The sequence below is a fragment of the Musa acuminata genome, chromosome BXJ2-9, assembly GCF_036884655.1.
Source record: "Musa acuminata AAA Group cultivar baxijiao chromosome BXJ2-9, Cavendish_Baxijiao_AAA, whole genome shotgun sequence".
NCBI classification, from domain to species: Eukaryota; Viridiplantae; Streptophyta; class Magnoliopsida; order Zingiberales; family Musaceae; genus Musa; species Musa acuminata.
Window position 1 is genome coordinate 5,104,777 of NC_088346.1, and position 18,944 is coordinate 5,123,720.

Genomic DNA, 18,944 nt, shown 5'->3' on the forward strand with positions numbered 1-18,944 from the left:
TTCATCTAGAAACAATAGTTTTGTTCTCAATTAACAGAGCTCATATCCATCAATATAGTTAATCTAATTCTTTTTAAGCTATCCAAATATAATATTTATGCATTATAACGAGCACAATTTATTAATATTTTATTTGGATACGATTTATGAGCCACATAGATTGATATTTTTTTTCACGTAAAAAGATTCAAATATCAAGAGAAATAAATTTAATATTAATTCCATATCGCAAGGTATGATTATATCAAAATTGTTAAGTATGATTATATATATATATATATATATGTGTGTGTGTGTGTGTGTGTGTGGGGTTTAATTTAGACATATAACCATCTTTAGTTAATGGATTTAAGCTCATGTCACCCACCGCCAGGATGAGGCTGTCCTCGTTCTTCGCCAGCAGCTTCTTCCCACGAGATCCACGTCGGTTGCAGATTTCTCTCTTCGATATGATTCCAATTAATGGCGTGTTATTACCTATCTACAGTACCATTTGACGTTATTACGTGTTGATTCTTCACTCTTCTTCCCCATTATTTCTACAATTAACAATTGACTCGATAATAATGATGCACTGTTGAAACATTTATTATAATTAAAGAAGAACGTTCTCTGAATTATTATTATTTTAAAAATACATTATTTCTACCTAATTAATCAATTATTTTAAAAAAATGATCATCAATTCATTTTCACTAACTCAATAAAATTTAATATGTGATTTCTTCCAAGAAAATTATACTAACGATAGAATGTAATAAATGTAATAATAATATATATAACATATATTTTTAAAATATATTAAATCGGATAATTTTACGGAATAAGGTTTTGAGTCGTTCGATGTATGAATCTGTTATATCAATATAAAATTATATTTTAGATATTAAAAATATATACGAGATAACATTTTGGTGCAGTAATATATGTTTAAGAAACACCACTTTTATTACTGCAGGTGTGAAGATGATGCGACTCTACAACTCGGGAGTAAAAGACGACACGACAGCTCACGTCACCATAAGTGCATGCATGTGGATCACGCCAAGCAGAAGAAGACAGGCTTAAAGCAGTTCCTCCATCACAGTGCCGTATCGTCGCCGGAGGGCAACTTGATCACTGTCTTGGAAACGGCGTCGTCTTCACGGCCGTGCAGTGGGTACGACACAGGGGGGAACTTGACCGTGTCGCCGCAGTTACTCTCCCTCCCGTTGGGGCAGCCGATGATCGACCTCCCGTCGCTGGAGACGCAGACGCGGATCTGGGAGAGGTAGTCGTTGTAGATTAAAGGCCAGATAATGTAATTCCTGATGCACACCACCGTGAACGAGAACCCGATCCTGGGCACCAACGCGTCGTTGATGTCCTCCAGGCTGTAGCTCTTCGTCTCCGACGGGATGATGGCTTGAGATCAGGAACAGATCCATGCGTTAGCTGCAGACACTTGTAAGCTCGAGGTCGGCATGCAGGGCAGGGCTGCTTACCTTTGGAGCCGAGGGCATGGAGGACGTCGGCTCGAGCCCGGAGCTGAAGCGCCCGGGCGAAGTAATTCACCTCGCTGAGGCTGGTGCAGTTGCCGTAGGTACACCAGGCGGCCATCCACTTCTGCGTCCTGTTCTGGGCTGGGCAGCTCAAGCTGGGCCAGTAGGCGTTCAAGTCGTCCATCAGACCGTCAAGCTGTGGCTTGCGCAGAGTGATCAGTGTGGGTTGGGAGCAGCGGAGATCATCGACTGCATAGATCCAATCAAGCCTATTACCGGGTTTATCAAGAAGCGGCAGCTGGGTTCGCAGTTGGCGACGAGCTTGCCGGTGGCGCTGTCGTAGGTCTCCATGGTGTCCACCAGGAAGTCTGGCTCGGGGTTGTCGATGAGCGGGTCAACGCAGCAGGTCGGCTTCCAGAACCACCCTGGCTGGCAGCGAGTCCCCGGCCACTGCAGGAGTCACGATCCATTAGACTTCATTAGCAGTTTACCGTACAAGAAAGGCTTTCTGTAAAGCCGAGAGAGAGAGAGAGAGTGAGGAATAGGTACTATGAGAGACAGGATCATGTAGTCGTATGAAGCAGCTGCTAGCGCACAAGAGGCGGCACACAAGAGGAAGCAGAGCGTGGGAAGAGCCTTTGAGCCAGCCATTCTGCAGAGGTGGAGAGGATGATCGGGGGAGAGACGCTTCGTGAGGTGATGAGTCTGATGGCTCTATATAAGCACTAAAGTGAAGACACACCCACCTACGGATAATTGTTGGGCTAATAATGCACCGCAATTGCTGTTAGGGGGTCTTAAAATAATGCACTTCGCATAAAATGTCGTACACCAACATGAAACATAGTGGGTTGCAAAGTGCAAGGAAAGAAATTAAGGAATTTATTTGATTATGGTCTCTCATAGCTATAAGATTATGGTCTCTCATAGCTATATGGACTATGTGACATCGTCAAACCACGATGTCGCCTCCACCCTCCACCCCACCAGCCACTGGACCTTTTCCATACATTACAATCATTAATCTTGATGGAGGTGAACGAGAGATGATCACAAGGATTTTTCCTCTCTTCTCTTTTGTATGACTCATCGTATTAGATATTATCGTACGCTTCTCTCACATATTGCTTTACTCGCCTGATCGAGCAACGAAAATAGTGTGATAGAAGCGAGCAAGGGATACTCCTTCGACTAAGGGGTTTGAAATCTAAGAGATAGAAATGGGGTTGAGGATAAAGACACGAGCAAGAGATAATTTTATTAAATAATGACATAATGAAGGTGTCGAATAAGAGTTAAAGAGTAGAGATGAGAATGACTATATGATGCGAATAAAACAAAAAAGTGACACTAGTAGAATAAAAAGTAAAAAAAAATAATATTTTTTCAGAGAATTTACTATATATATATATATACAAATATAAAACTTTATGATCTTAGAATAATCATATACTCTTCATCTATATTAGGGATTAAAAGACTTCAAGACCAAGAGGGAAAACACAAGCAAGTGAATAATAATAAAATAATATACTAAAAAATCGATCAAGAAAAAATCCGTAAAAATATTTTATTAATCTTTGAGCATGCTTTCAACCATGCATTTTTGAAACATATTCGTCCATTTGAAATATCATATCTTTAATCCCATATTACATATTATATGAATTGGATATGTGTTCTTCCATTATTTTACTTAAATAATAATTTAAATTTATTAAATTAAAATTTATGCCTGTGGACATTATTGTGCGATCGGAACTGAGAACGGAGACTCGAACAATGCAAAGGTCCGTAAGGTCTCGCCGAATCTTCTTCCTTTCTCTTCCCTTTTACGCCATCGGCCGCACCGATGCATTCGATCCGGAGCTGGGCCTTCTCCGCCCTGATCCTGGCTGTCGCCGTCCTCTTCTTCGACTGGCCGTCTCCTCCTCTTCAAGAAATGGCCGGAGAGATATTCCCGGATCCTTGTATGACATCGCTGTGAAGGTAGGCCATGGCTTCGATTTCTTTCTCCCCCCTTCCTCTTCTTTTGCTTTCTTTTACCTTGTTTCTCAAGATGATCTGTTGGATGTCGCAGGATATGGACGGGAATGATGTCAACCTGGGCAGCTACAGTGGGAAGGTTCTTCTCATTGTCAACGTTGCCTCCAAGTGGTATTTGCCGATGCCAAGCTTTTCGAATGAATATTACATTACAACTGGGGTCTCTGGACAACACCGAATGCATGCATGACAGAAAAATGTTGATGGTTGTGTCCTTCCTTCCTTGGGTATTGAATTAGGGTTTACTTTCCTGATCTCATGTGCTGCATTTAGGACTGAAGGGAGCATTCTGTGTAGAAAAAAAGGAAATCTAAGATTGTGCAGCACAATGATTTACTATGAAATTTTGCAAAGTGGTTCAATTGTTTCATCTCAAAGCATGGATGGTAGTGAAATTGTCTAGCTTTCAGGGTCCTATAGAGTCTCAGTAAACAATTTGGAAATGTTTGTAAATTTCACTTTCATGCACAAGAGGAGGGTTAAGGTTTGCTCCCTTTGTGGTCATGGATGTGGGAAGATCTGCTAAAAGGAAAAAAATGAAGGGCAGAGTATCAGTTTGTTCTTGGTCATAAAGTTTGTGTTTATGAAGAATAATTTAATATATAAGCTTTAGTTAATCGAATACAAGCAATTTTCTTGAATGGAAATCTTGAGTGCCCTGGAAAATTTTTGATGAACTATGAGCAGTTGTGTTTAGGGATTGCTCTATTTGAGACTTCCAAGCAAATAACAAGGTGTAAGGTAATCAATCCTGCACATAAAGAGATACTGTTATCTATAACCTGGTTGCTATGTACCTTTCCTGTGTTGCAGTTGCAAGTATCAATTGCCTTTGCTTAGAAGCTAAAACTGTTGCAGTAATTTTGGTCTTCAGATATTTGTTTGTCTGCCTCACTCTGATTCCGACTCTTGATTGTTGCAGTGGTTTCACAAATTCCAACTACAAGGAAATGAATGTTCTCTACGACAAGTACAAAGATAAGGGTCAGTTTTCTTCCTTTTTCATACTATATGGTTCAATGTTTTCATGTTCTTATGCAAAGATGTTGGAATCATTAAACAAGATTTGAAGTATTAGCATTTCCTTGCAATCAGTTTGCCAGTCAGGAACCAGGAACCATTGAAGAAATTAAGGAGACTGCCTGCACAGTGTTCAAAGCTGAGTTTCCTATATTCGATAAGGTAATTGCTCTATGGCAAAGAATACTCTCATGCAGAAGGGATCGCTAATTTCTTTAATAAATTTTACTTTTCCCCCATTTTTTTCGACTCTACAGAATCTGCAAAATAATATCTTAAGCTACAACTTGTTTGTCTTTATCTCAATGATTTTCTTGTAGAACAATCTCATGTTATTTTAATTTTTGAAAATAAACAAATTTTCTTCTAGAGTCAAAGTATACAACTCGATGATGACGCATACATATGGTTAGGTGTTGGTATAAGTTGTATGTGTTTCCTTATAAGAAGTTATTTTGTTTAGGATTTATTATGGCCCAAATCAGGCAATTAAGTTCTTAGTTACCAGGATCTTAGAGTGAGTCAAAATCATGCCTCTTGTTGTTAGATTAAGTATAACACTTGTGCAATATTGTAGCTTGGGCTAATTCAATCTTTTAAATATTGATATGAAAATATGGATATGATCGCTACCTTAGTGCCATGTAGTCGACACGATAGTGTTATTTAGTCGAAACATGATCGATACTTTATTGTCAAGTGATTGGTATGTTCCTGACACCTCTGACTCACACAAATAATGTAAATTCGATATCTCAGAGCCACGACACTTTAATGTTATATGATCGAACCATTTTTGCATCATTAGACTTAACATGACACGATCATAGTTAAGATCGAGAAAAATGCATAACTATACCATATAACTTGGATTGACGGTTATAAGAGTCTACTATAAAAAGGTTCTCCAAGTGTATACCTTCACAATTTCAAACATGGCTTTTAAAGTTCTTTCTAAGTCTTATGAATCCCATATTAACTTGAGCATCGAAGTACCTTCTATCAAAACTACCCTCCGATCTAGGTTTTTAGAGTTTGGCATCCCCAGTCTCCCAAATTGAAATTAAACTAACATAATTTGACTTCAAATTGATTTTCAATTCAGACAATAAAAAACTAATACTATAAAGTTGACGATCATAGAGACAAATATGAAATAAAAAGTTTACATGCCTTATATATTATAATTTTTAATCAATTTATGATTTGAAAATCAATCATCATGATATATGCACATGATTAAGAATAATCTCTTTTTAAAATCTGTATAAATATATATTACCTCAATGAATGAAATTACGTGGCCTTTACAATAAAATCTTCGGAGTATTAGAGTCAAATCGTTTCGAAGCAAGGCTTCCTCCCTCATGATTTGACATCACCTTCTTTCTCGCTGACCCACCCCAATTAGGATTGCTACTTAGTCATCGATGTCTTCTCTTGTTATTGGATATAATCGGTGTCATCCTCCATTTGTTGCAACAATCATAATTGTCTCAACATTAAGTATAGTATAAGCAAAGTCCTCTTCTTCAACTTGTGGTATCTCTTGTGATCACTTGTATGATTCATCACCTCTCTTTCTTAGTCATTATTGATCATCAATATGTATTCTTCCTCAAGTTTTAATGCTTCGATAGTTATTTCATCTAGAAACAATAGTTTTTTTTTCTCAATTAACAGAACTCATATCCATCAATATAGTTAATCTAATTCTTTTTAAGCTATCCAAATATAATAATTATGTATTATAACGAGCATAATTTATTAATATTCTATTTGGATACGATTTATGAGCTACATAGATTGATATTTTTTTTCACCTAAAAAGATTTGAGAAATAAATTTAATTATATATATATATGGTTCAATGTAGACATCTAACCATCTTCACACCACTAGTTATTAATGGATATCTTCACACCACTAATTATTAATGGATATCTTCACACCTCTAGTTAATGGATATCTTCACACCACTAGTTACTGGATTTAAGCTCACTGCCAGGATGAGGCTGTCCTCGTTCTTCGCCAGCAGCTTCTTCCCGCGAGATTCACGTTGGTTGCAGATTTCTCTCTTCGTTATCATTGCCATTAATAGCGTGTTATTATCTATCGGCAAACAATTGACTTGATAATTGATAAGACATATTTAGGATCTCGGTCACGTCATGATCCACGTCACATCACACCCTTGCGGATTGAGCACAAGGGTTGGGTTGCCTTCCTTCCACGTTGAGCTGGAGCTCGTATAGGGAGGCACCCTCTCAGCAAGTCCCTTCCCAGAAAGCTTGGGACGGTGTCGCATGGCGTCGTTCCGCGCATACCGGGTGACGATCACATAAAGGTACGATCTTGGGGGTATCGATCGTCAAGTCAAATCCGCGTATAATCGATCCTCGGATAATAGTATAAAATCCCTTGATCGGCATCTGGCCAGGGGACAAAGAACAGAAGAAAAAAACCATTGACTTAGTCTACGAGAGGCTAAAGTCGGGAATCTCTCGAACAGGGCATGTGTGCAGGAACGCGCCCACCCCCGAACTAGCTCAATCCCTCATTAGAGACGCGACCATCCTGGCCCTTAATCCAGACGCGACCATCCCGACCCCTGATCCAGCTCGGCCTCAATGCTTCTCCCAATCGATCGAGAGAGGCACTCCCGAACGTCAAAAATTCTGGATGGACCAAACCATGTCGACTTCTCAGCCACGACACTTAAGTTCACCAACAAAAATAACGACACATTGTTGAAACATTGATTATAATCAAAGAAGATCGTTATCAAAATTATTAAAAAAATATTTTATTTCTACCTAATTAGTCAATTATTTAAAAAATTTTGATGATCAATTCATTTTCACTAACTCAGTAAAATATAATATTTGAAGAAAATTATACTAAAGATAGAATGTAATAAATGTAATTATATATATATAATTAATATTTTTAAAATATATTAAATCGGATAATTTTACGGAATAAGGTTTTGAGTCGTTCGATGTATGACTCTGTTATATCAATATAAGATGATATTTTAGATATTAAAAATATACACGAGATAACATTTTGGTGCAGTAATATATGTTTAAGAGAGACCACTTTTATTCCTGCAGGTGTGAAGAAGATGCGACTCTACAACTCGGGAGTAAAAGACGAAGCGACAGCTCACATCACCATAAGTGCAAGCATGTGGATCACGCCAAGCAGAAGAAGACAGGCTTGAAGTAGTTCCTCCATCACAGTGCCATCTCGTCGCCGGAGGGCAACTCGATCACTGTCTTGGAAACGGCGTCGTCTTCACGGCCGTGCAGTGGGTACGACACAGGGGGGAACTTGACCGTGTCGCCGCAGTTACTCCCCCTGCCGTTGGGGCAGCCGATGATCGACCTCCCGTCGCTGGAGACGCAGACGCGGATCTGGTAGAGGTAGTCTTCGTAGAAGAAAGGCCAGAGAATGTAATTCCTGGTGCACACCACCGTGAACGAGAACCCGATCCTGGGCACCAACGCGTCGTTGATGTCGTCCAGGCTGTAGCTCTTCGTCGCGTGCGGTATGATCCCACTCGAGCCCAGGTTGACGAGGGGGTCCACCTTCTTCCTGAGTTGAAGCGCCCGGTCGAAGTAGAGCGACTGGTTGAGGCTGGAGCAAGTGCCGTAGGTGCACCACACGTCCTTCCAGTGGGGCATCCCGCTGTTGCTGGGGCAGGTCAGGTTGGCGTAGTACGTGTACAAGTTGTCGAGCATGTTCACCAGCTGTCCAAACAAGACAAAGCGGTCATCATCGACATCTCGGCCGAGTTAGCTCGGGTGGAGGAGGCTAACGAGACTCACCGGAAGTATCTTGAAGACGCAGCTTCTGCTGCAGCCGGTGACCGGTTTACCGGTGGCGCTGTCGTAGGTTTCCAGGGCTTGGACGAGGAAGTCCGCCGCCGGCTCGCCATTCGTCGGCATACAGCACTTCTCTGTCGGTTGCAAGCTAGCACAGTAGCTTCCTGGCCACTGCAGTGAGAAGGACGTCATACCATCACCCATCTTGCCATCGATGGTTACTACCACTGCAGGAAACCAGAACCAAGTAGAGGGTAACTATACCATGAGGGTCAAGATCAGGTAGTCGGGCTTCGAAGCTGCCCTTGCCGCCGGAGAGGAAGACAAGCATAACAGCAAGACAAGCAAGCAGATCCCAGGAAGAGCCTTGAGGATAGCCATTCTGCAGGAGCTGTCGAGTTGCCTTGGTGATGGTGGATAATATAAGCCCATCGTGGAACACACTGGTTGTGGCCTGGTGGTGGCGGGATCCATGGCAACTCTATCAAGAAATGGCTGTCGTCGCCTCAGCCATCAGCCTCTCCCCACGAGTTTCACGTGGCTTGCAGATCTCATCGCTTTCGCGAAATGGTCGCCGTGTTCTTCACCACCAATTTAATGATGACATTACAATAATGGCACAGTACAAGATCAGATGATGCTCCATGTGACTGACTTCTTTTATTTGTACTCTCTCTCTCTCTCATGATTCGGGAACGGACAAGGAGATGGAAGCATTGATTACAGTCGTGCCAGCAAACGAGACCCCACTCCTCGCCATCAAATGTTCTTATCTTCACAGGCGGAACATCATTTAAGGGACTCATAAGAAGAAGATGGATAGCAACTTGATCGAAACAAGAACAATGTTGAGATGGGGAGGGGTTACGAACCGGTTCTGAGAAAGATTTCTAGATGTGATTTCCTCTAAAGAAATCACGCATTAATTTGTTCTTGACCAAGTAAAACATATCTCGGAGATTGCTTGACAAGAAAAATGTATTCAGATCGTTCATAATTTCATTTAAGAAAACCGATCTAGAAGGATTTTTTTTTTGCGACAATTAGGGATTGAAAATAGTCACGATTAAGCCACTAAGTAGGGGTGATGGTAGTTTCAGAACCGTCAATTTTGATTTCCGAAATCAGCAACCGAGAAAATAAAGAATTAAAAATAATTATAATGAATATCAAACTCTTTCCTCCAATTACTATATGTTAGGATAAAACATATCGTTGATGCGTGTATTAGCATGATGCGATCCTGATCCGCATACGAGGAGTCGATAGAACAAGATTTCTTCGATCTCGTTCATATATAAAGATTAAGATTGAAAGGGGTTTTCCGAGCTGATTTATCTAATGCTTAACTTAGTACTTAGTTGCATACAAAGACATATTTTTTAATGAAGATCCTATAGAGAAAGAATGTTCGAACTCAACTATCTTATATATTTTTGTGAATATTTTTATAGAAAAATTAGTTTATAATCAACTCAAACTACCCTTTAATCTTCATGAAATATTCCTACAGATATTTTGTAAGAAAGTCTGAATTGTCTTATGGGAATATTTCAAGATGAGCTAGTTTTTAACTGATCTGAATTGTCTTCAATTTTTTATGAATATTTAAATATTTCATCAAGGAGGTAGCTTAACAAATCGATAATTGACCCGAGCTATCTTTTGAGTTCGGACAGAAAATGTTGGCTTAATATGACATTGACGTTACGAACGGTGACTAACCAATTTAATATTTTCTTTCGCTATGTGTAGTCAAAACACTATGTGAGTTGTGTTCAAACCACAAACTCTACGTAGCTAAAGAAAAAAAAAAGTAAGATTATTTTGTATGATCTATATTGATCAAACGATAAACAAGAAAAAAAATAGAAAAAGGTAAGATAAGATTATTTTTTATGTTCTCATCGAATAAAGTTTATGTCGTCGAAACAATTTCTATGGTTACAAGAATAGTGGAAGTCTCGTCAAGAGGAAACAAAAGAATATGGAATATGTCGATCTCCTTTTTCCACGACGGAGAGATGGCAGAAGAATTTTGTGTTCGAATCCCATCATTTATTTTGTATCAAAAAAAGACACTAATTCAACGAAAAGGTGAACACAAATGATGGAGAGATGGAGTTTAGATATCAAACATATGGGAATTTTACCTTCATTAAGTAAAATCCCAACTTGTTCATGACAGGTAATATGCTCTGTTGTTATTTGATTAATCTTAGAGACAGAGATCATAAAACAACATCTTATTCCAGTAGATGGCAAGACGATGATGACATTCTACACACAGGCAAGTCATCATGTTTTAGTGCCAAGATGATGATGATGACATCCGCATGACAAAAGGGCAGTAATCCGTGGATCGATCACTGAGCCATCGCCTTGTCCGATGGCAACTTGATATGGTCGGCCGCCGGATGGCGCGGGCGCCCGAGCATGTCGTCCGTGAACGGGTAGAACTTGACCTTGCTGCCGCAGTTGCTCTTCCTGGCGAAGGGACAACCGATGAGAGACTTGCCGTCGGCGGAGACGCAGATGCGGACTCTGGAGAGCAGGTATTCCCGACTCAGCACGCCCATCTCCGTGGTGCACTCCACCACCGCCGAGAACCCGATCTTGGGCACCAGCGCGTCCTCGATGTCCTCCAAACTGTAGCTCTTCGTCTCCGACGGGATGATGGCTTGAGATCAGGAACAGATCCATGCGTTAGCTGCAGACACTTGTAAGCTCGAGGTCGGCATGCAGGGCAGGGCTACTTACCTTTGGAGCCGAGGGCACGGAGGATGTCCGCTCGAGCCCGGAGCTGAAGCGCCCGGCCGAAGTAATTCACCTCGCTGAGGCTGGTACAGTTGCCGTAGGTACACCAGGCGGCCTTCCACACTTGCTTCCCGTTCTGGGCTGGGCAGCTCAAGCTGGGCCAGTAGGCGTTCAAGTCGTCCAACAGATCGACAAGCTGTGGCATGCGCAGAGTGATCAGTGTGGGTCGGGAGCAGCGGAGATCATCGACTGCATAGATCCAATCTGGCCTATTACCGGGTTTATCAAGAAGCGGCAGTTGGGTTCGCACTTGGCGACGAGCTTGCCGGTGGCGCTGTCGTAGGTCTCCATGGTCTCCACCAGGAAGTCTGGCTCGGGGTTGTCGATGAGCGGGTCAACGCAGCAGGTCGGCTTCCCGTTCCATCCTGGCTGGCAGCTAGTCCCCGGCCACTGCAGGAGTCACGATCCATTAGACTTCATTAGCAATTCACAGTAGGACTCATCGATTGCACAAGAAGGGCTTTCTGTAAAGCCGAAACAAAAGAGAGAGAGGAACAGGTACTCTGAGAGACAGGATCATGTAGTCGTATGAAGCAGCTGCTAGCGCACAAGAGGCGGCGCACAAGAGGAAGCAGAACGTGGGAAGAGCCTTTGAGCCGGCCATTCCGCAGAGGTGGGGAGGATGATCGGGGGAGATGATGAGTCTGATGGCTCTAAATAAGCACGAAGACACACCCACCCACCCACCGATAATTGTTGGGCTACATCGATATTGTTCTCGTGAGTATAATATAATATAATATAATGCACCTCGATTGCGGCATGGGGGTCGTAAAATAATGCACTTCGCTTTAAGTTTCGTACACCAACGTGAAACACGTGGGACGTTCCCGCATCCCGCAATCGTAGTGGGTTGGAAAGTGCGAGGAAAAAAAGAAGGATTTTATTTTATTATGGTCTCTCATAGCATATTATACTCTTCATCTAAATTAGGTATTAAAAGGCTTCGAGACCAAGCAATTGAATAATAATAAAATTATATATTAAAAAATCGATCAAGAAAAAATCCGTAAAATATTTTATTAATCTTTGAGCATGCTTTCAACCATGCATTATTGAAACATATTCGTCCATTTGAAATATCATATCTTTAATCCCATATTACATATCATATGAATTGGATACGTCTACTACCATTATTTTTCTTAAATAATAATTTAAATTTATTAAATTAAAATTTATGCCCGTGGATATTATTGTGTGATCGGAACAGGGAACGAAGACTCGAACAATGCAAAGGTCCGTAAGGTCTCGTCGAATCTTCTTTCTTTCTCTTCCCTTTTACGCCATCGGTCGTATCGATGCATCCGATCCGGAGTTTGGCCTTCTCCGCCCTGATCCTGGCTGTCGCCGTCCTCTTCTTCTTCTTCTTCGACTGGTCGTCTCCTCCTCTTCAAGAAATAGCCGGAGATATTTCTGGATCCTTGAATAACATCGCTGTGACGGTAGGCCATGGCTTCGATTTCTTTCTCTCCCCTTCCTCTTCCTTACCTTCTTTTCCCTTTCAATAGGGCGTATTTTGGCCCTATATGAACCACCGACAGATGCTACAGATCGACACGATATTGTACGCCTCCAAAACCGTGGGGTGCATGCCACATCAAGCGCCAACGATGCAATTGTGCGGCTTAACCACCCCAAAAGCTGGGGGTGGTGCTGTCTGCTACTAGGGCAGTGTCGTCTGACGCCTCTCGAGCACCCCTGAAGATGTCATCTCGTTAGAGAGGTTGTTCCGCCCCCAGAGTCAACGACCATGTCGGACCAGGGCCCGACCAATTCCTGCACGTAGGTATAAATCCCCCCGACCTGATCCAAAAAAAGGGAGAAAAGGGGGAGAGATTTAAAACGAATCTAACTTGCTCGTCAGAGGGGCCAAAGTTGGGACTTACCTGACGAGGGTCTTTTTGCAGAGAGGCAGTCGTCGCTGAGATGCGAATGCCTTCTTCACACGGATGGTGCCCGGTACGTAGAGGAGGGTGGCCCAACGAGTCGGACCCGACAAATGTCAACCTGCATCTCCCATCTCCAAGAGGCTTCCACACCACAAGAAGGATCCCCAACCATCCGAGGGGATGAGAGGACGCATCTTCCCATGATCAATGCTTATATAGGCCAGCTTTGGAATGTCGGCTCGCAGCAAGGCTCAAGCCGACCTTGCCACCTCAACCGGTGCTCGATGCGTTTAAGGGGCGCAACTACTCAAACGATAGTAATTCCGCCAGAAGTTCCCGACGTCGACAGGTGGGCCTAGTCGTGCTGACATATCAGTCATGACATATTTGTTCACTAACATTTTGGCGCTAGAAGGAGGGCCCATGTTGCAGGAATAGCTGGTAGGAACGTGCCCCGGGAGGGAGCCCCCGACCGACCTCCCTTTTGCTGAGCCAAAAGGACAACCCCTCTCCGCCCCTACGGACGGAAGGATACCAATTTCAACTCTTGATTGTTACTGGCGCCTGATCAACGACCCGGGACTGTCCCCCTCGAGGCTCGCCCTGGGGGCCCCGGCTATGACGCCTGAGGCATTCCTTAGCATAACCAAGCAAGTATAGACCATGACAAGCATGATGCACTCACTCGCCCCGATCACCCCCCAAAATCGGGCAGCCCCCGACGCCCCCAACCAATTCGGCCCAACAACCCTCGAACGGGGAACAACTCAGGGTTGGGGCAGCCTCATGGCGAGCAATGGACCCGAGGGGTCCTCCCGTTCAGAATGTGCCTGCACCTTGCCAAGCCACCCCATCTCATCTAGAGCCCGATACTATATCGTCTGACTCGGCGAACGACTCACTCAGAGGCCAGTTGTCCCGGGTCAATCAGCACCTAGACGCGTTCTAGCGCGAGCTTCGGAGATCGCGTAGTGAGCCCAACGAGGGCGCTTCAGGCAGGTCCCCCTTTATTCAACTTCAGGTTCCCGACATTGGAAACGTACGATGGAGGCGCAATCCCATGTAGCATGTCTCTGTATTCCGGGCCCAGATGGCCCTCTATGGTGCCTCCGATACGGACGTGGTTCAGCCGGCTGCGCCAAGCTTCAGTCTCGTCCTTCGACTAGTTGGCCGAGGAATTTGAGCAAAGCTTCCTCACCAGCGCGCGGCCCAGGCCCTCCATGGCCACTTTGCTTGCACTATCTTAGCGCGAGGATGAGTCGCTCTCTCAGTTCGTGGCACGGTTTGCACCGAGATCCGAGGTTTTTCAGATGCTCACTCGTCTCTAATCTTGTAGGCCTTTATGATGGGTCTCAAACCTTCAAGGTTCTTTTGTTCATTGATCGAGAAGCCGCCAGCGACCATCTCTGAGATGCTTCTACGTGCCAACCAGTACGTTGTCATCGAGGCTTTGGTGGCGAGGAGGCGCGTGGAAGTTAAGAAGCCCAGGATGGAGCTATCTCGAGGAACGACCTCGGCGTTCCCGACGCCTCCCCGCCGGGGGCCCAACCGACAAGAGCTGCTACTCCCAAGACCCCCACCTCTCCTCCTAAACGCATCCCGCATCGAGATCTTCCTCCAGATCAAAGAGACGAGCCTCTTACAACAGCCTTGCCCTATGAAGGCCGCCCACAGAGACTAATCTAAATACTGTGGGGATCCGTCGGCATGCCCCGGAGGTGGGGGAGAAGTGATAGGGCATATTTTTGGCTCTAGATGAATCACCAACAAACGTCACAAACCAACAGCCACGAACGCAACGCCATACGCCACCAGAACCACGGGGTGCACGCCACGTCAAGTTCGGTATTATGCGATTGTGCGACTTGACCACCCCAAGAGCTCAAGGCGGTGTCGTTTGCTTTTGGGGCAGTACCGTCTGATGCCGCTCAAGCACCTTCAAGGACGCCATCTCGTCAAAGAAGTTGTCCCACCCCCACGAAAGTCAGTGGCCACGCCGAACTGAGGCACAACCAACTCTCACACTATAAATAACCCTATCCGATCCCGAGTAGAGAAGAAAAAAAGGAGGAAGAAAAAATAGGGGAATCCAAACTAATCTGACTTGCTCGTCGGAGGGGCCAAAGTCGGGAGACACCCGACGAAGGTCGTTTTGCAGGGAGGTGATCGCCATTGAGATGCAAGCGTCTCCACACTAAAGTTGTCACCTAATGCACAGAGGAGGGTGGTCCAGCGGTTTGGATCCCAACCAGCGTCGACCTGCATCTCCCATCTCAAGGGTGTGCCCACATCGTGCGAAAAGATTGGCAACTATCTCCGCGATGAGAGGACACATCTCGCCATAAACGACGCTCGGGTCGGTTGGCTTCGAAGTGCTAACCCCCAGTCGCTCGCGAGGACCCGACCGACCCTGCCGCCTCAACCCTCGCCCGAAACGCTCGAGAGGCGCAACCACCTCAGCATCCTAATCATTCCACCACAAGTTTTCGACGTCGACCCGTGGACCAAACTGTGCTGTCTCGTTAGTCACTAAAAGACATCAAACATATGAAAATTTTACCTTTATTAATTAAAATCCCAACTTGTTCATGACCGGTAATATGCTATGTGATTATTTGATTAATCTTAGAGATAGAGATTATAAAACATCATCTTATTCCAGCCGATGGCAAGACGACGATGACATCCTACACACAGGCAGATCATCGTGTTTTAGTGCCAAGATGATGATGATGATATCCGCATGACATCGTACACATATCGCCTTGTCCGATGGCAACTTGATATGGTCGGCCGCCGGACGGCGCGGGCGCCCGAGCATGTCGTCCGTGAACGGGTAGAACTTGACCTTGCTGCCGCAGTTGCTCTTCCTGGCGAAGGGACAACCGATGATAGACTTGCCGTCGGCGGAGACGCAGATGCGGACTCTGGAGAGCAGATATTCCCGACTCAGCACGCCCATCTCCGTGGTGCACTCCACCACCGCCGAGAACCCGATCTTGGGCACCAGCGCGTCCTCGATGTCCTCCAAACTGTAGCTCTTCGTCTCCGACGGGATGATGGCTTGAGATCAGGAACAGATCCATGCGTTAGCTGCAGACACTTGTAAGCTCGAGGTCGGCATGCAGGGCAGGGCTGCTTACCTTTGGAGCCGAGGGCACGGAGGATGTCCGCTCGAGCCCGGAGCTGAAGCGCCCGGCCGAAGTAATTCACCTCGCCGAGGCTGGTACAGTTGCCGTAGGTACACCAGGCGGTCTTCCACTTCTGCATCCCATTCTGGGCTGGGCAGCTCAAGCTGGGCCAGTAGGCGTTCAAGTCGTCCAACAGATCGACAAGCTGTGGCATGCGCAGAGTGATCAGTGTGGATCGGGAGCAGCGGAGATCATCGACTGCATAGATCCAATCAGGCCTATTACCGGGTTTATCAAGAAGCGGCAGCTGGGTTCGCAGTTGGCGACGAGCTTGCCGGTGGCGCCGTCGTAAGTCTCCATGGTCTCCACCAGGAAGTCTATCTCGGGGTTGTCGATGAGCGGGTCAACGCAGCAGGTCGGCTTCCCGGTCCACCCTGGCTGGCAGCTAGTCCCCGGCCACTGCACGAGTCACGGTCCATTAGACTTCATTAGCAGTTCACCGCAGGAGTCATCGTTTGCACAAGAAAGGCTTTCTGTAAAGCCGAAACAAAAGAACAAAAGAGAGAGGAGAGAGAGAGAGAGAGAGAGAGAGAGAGAGAGAGAGAGAGAGAGAGAGAGAGAGAGGAATTAGGTACTATGAGAGACAGGATCATGTAGTCGTATGAAGCAGCTGCTAGCGCACAAGAGGCGGCACACAAGAGGAAGCAGAACGTGGGAAGAGCCTTTGAGCCAGCCATTCTGCAGAGGTGGGGAGGATGATCGGGGGAGAGACCCTTCGTGAAGTGACGAGTCTGATGGCTCTATATAATCACTACAATGAAGACACACCCACCTGCCGATAATTGTTGGGCTACATCGATATTGTTCTCATGAGTATAATATAATATAATGCACCGCGACTGCCGTCAGGGGGTCTTAAAATAATGCACTTCGCTTTAAATATCGTACACCGACGTGAAACATGTTGGACGTTCCCGCATCTCGCCATCATATTGGGTTGGAAAGTCAAAGGAAAAAAAGAAGGAATTTATTTGATTATGGTCTCTCATAGCTATAGGATTATCCATATCTCCATCCCATCTCCACCCCTTGCTACCACCGTGGACTATGAGGCATCGTCAATACTTAATGTTGTCGATGTTTTTGTGGGGGAGGAGGCAACCAACTCCACCAGCCATGGACCCTTCTCATACATTACACTCATATTATTAAGCATCGTCGTACACTTTCTTCCCATGTTGTTTGACTTGTCTGATCGAGCAACAAAAATAGTGTGGCAGAAGCAAGTAAGGGCATGCTCATTCAACGTAAGGGGCTTGAAATCTAAGAAATAGAAAAGGAGATTGAGGACGAGGAGGATGGAAGCGAAAGATAATTTTATTAAATAAGGACATAATGAGAGTGAGGTTAGAGATTAAAATGATTATATGATGCGATATAAATCAGAAATAATCTCATCTTTTAGAAAATAACTAACGCAAATAAAACAAAAAGTGACACTAGTGGAAAAAGAAAATAAAAAATTTAAGATTTTTTTGAGAGAATTTACTATATATATATATATATAAATATAAAACTTTATGATTCTAGAATAATCATATACTCTTCATCTAAATTAGGGATTAAAAGGCTTCAAGACCAAGCAAGTGAATAATAATAAAATAATACATTAAAAAATCGATCAAGAAAAAATCTGTAAAATATTTTATTCATCTTTGAGCATGCTTTCATCCATGCATTATTGAAACATATTCGTCCATTTGAAATATTATATCTTTAATCCCATATTACATATTATATGAATTGGATATGTATACTACCATTAGTTTACTTAAATAATAATTTAAATATATTAAATAAAAATTTATGCCTGTTGACGTTATTGGTTGATCGGAACTGAGAACGAAGACTCGAACAGTGCAAAGGTCCGTAAGGTCTCGCCGAATCTTCTTCCTTTCTCTTCCCTTTTACGCCGTCGGCCGTACCGATGCATCCGATCCGGAGCTGGGCCTTCTCCGCCCTGATCCTGGCTGTCGCCGTCCTCTTCTTCTTCTTCTTCGACTGGCCGTCTCCTCCTCTTCAAGAAATGGCCGGAGATATTCCCGGATCCTTGTATGACATCGCTGTGAAGGTATGCCATGGCTTCGATTTATTTCTCCCCTCTTCCTCTTCTTTGGCCTTCTTTTACCTTATTTCTCAAGATGATCTGTTGGATGTCGCAGGATATGGACGGGAATGATGTCAACCTGGGCAGCTACAGTGGGAAGGTTCTTCTCATTGTCAACGTCGCTTCCAAGTGGTATTTGCCGATGCCAAGCTTTTCGAATGAATATTACATTACAACTGGGGTCTTTGGACAACACCGAATGCATGCATGACAGAAAAATGTTGATGGTTGTGTCCTTCCTTCCTAGGGTGTTGAATTAGGGTTTACTTTCCTGATCTCATGTGCTGCATTTAGGACTGAAGGGAGCATTCGGTGTAGAAAAGGGAAATCTAAGATTGTGCAGCACACTGATTTACTATGAAATTTTGCAAAGTGGTTTAATTGTTTCATCTCAAAGCATGGATGGTAGTGAAATTGTCTAGCTTGCAGGGTCCTATAGAGTCTCAGTAAACAATTTGGAAATGTTTGTAAATTTCACTTTCATGCACAAGAGGAGGGTTAAGGTTTGGTCCTTTTGTGGTCATGAATGTGGGAAGATCTGCTAAAAGGAAAAAAGGAAG

The 18,944-nt window shown here is 44.1% G+C and overlaps 5 protein-coding genes across 5 annotated transcripts; 1 reads left to right on the plus strand and 4 right to left on the minus strand.

Annotated features, from left to right (window-relative positions):
* Positions 1–927: 927 nt before the first annotated feature.
* On the minus strand, positions 928–2,190 carry LOC135624054 (ribonuclease 3-like). The gene is made up of 4 exons (XM_065127526.1): positions 2,031–2,190; positions 1,758–1,931; positions 1,485–1,677; positions 928–1,404 (listed from the first exon to the last, which is right to left on the minus strand). Exons 1-4 carry the CDS (start codon positions 2,130–2,132, stop codon positions 1,082–1,084), a joined length of 792 nt encoding a protein of 263 aa, XP_064983598.1. The 5' UTR covers positions 2,133–2,190; the 3' UTR covers positions 928–1,081.
* A 1,053-nt stretch (positions 2,191–3,243) lies between these two features.
* On the plus strand, positions 3,244–4,847 carry LOC135621959 (probable glutathione peroxidase 5). Its single transcript, XM_065123588.1, has 4 exons — positions 3,244–3,470; positions 3,562–3,638; positions 4,450–4,511; positions 4,623–4,847. Exons 1-4 carry the CDS (start codon positions 3,264–3,266, stop codon positions 4,649–4,651), a joined length of 375 nt encoding a protein of 124 aa, XP_064979660.1. The 5' UTR covers positions 3,244–3,263; the 3' UTR covers positions 4,652–4,847.
* A 2,783-nt stretch (positions 4,848–7,630) lies between these two features.
* On the minus strand, positions 7,631–8,836 carry LOC135622737 (ribonuclease 1-like). The gene is made up of 3 exons (XM_065124842.1): positions 8,642–8,836; positions 8,381–8,548; positions 7,631–8,302 (listed from the first exon to the last, which is right to left on the minus strand). Exons 1-3 carry the CDS (start codon positions 8,807–8,809, stop codon positions 7,787–7,789), a joined length of 852 nt encoding a protein of 283 aa, XP_064980914.1. The 5' UTR covers positions 8,810–8,836; the 3' UTR covers positions 7,631–7,786.
* A 1,772-nt stretch (positions 8,837–10,608) lies between these two features.
* Positions 10,609–11,885, minus strand: LOC135622738 (ribonuclease 3-like). The gene is made up of 4 exons (XM_065124843.1): positions 11,697–11,885; positions 11,411–11,584; positions 11,138–11,330; positions 10,609–11,057 (listed from the first exon to the last, which is right to left on the minus strand). Exons 1-4 carry the CDS (start codon positions 11,796–11,798, stop codon positions 10,744–10,746), a joined length of 783 nt encoding a protein of 260 aa, XP_064980915.1. The 5' UTR covers positions 11,799–11,885; the 3' UTR covers positions 10,609–10,743.
* Positions 11,886–15,632: 3,747 nt separating this feature from the next.
* LOC135624064 (ribonuclease 3-like) lies at positions 15,633–17,013 on the minus strand. Its single transcript, XM_065127537.1, has 4 exons — positions 16,853–17,013; positions 16,503–16,676; positions 16,230–16,422; positions 15,633–16,149 (listed from the first exon to the last, which is right to left on the minus strand). Exons 1-4 carry the CDS (start codon positions 16,952–16,954, stop codon positions 15,740–15,742), a joined length of 879 nt encoding a protein of 292 aa, XP_064983609.1. The 5' UTR covers positions 16,955–17,013; the 3' UTR covers positions 15,633–15,739.
* Positions 17,014–18,944: the final 1,931 nt, after the last annotated feature.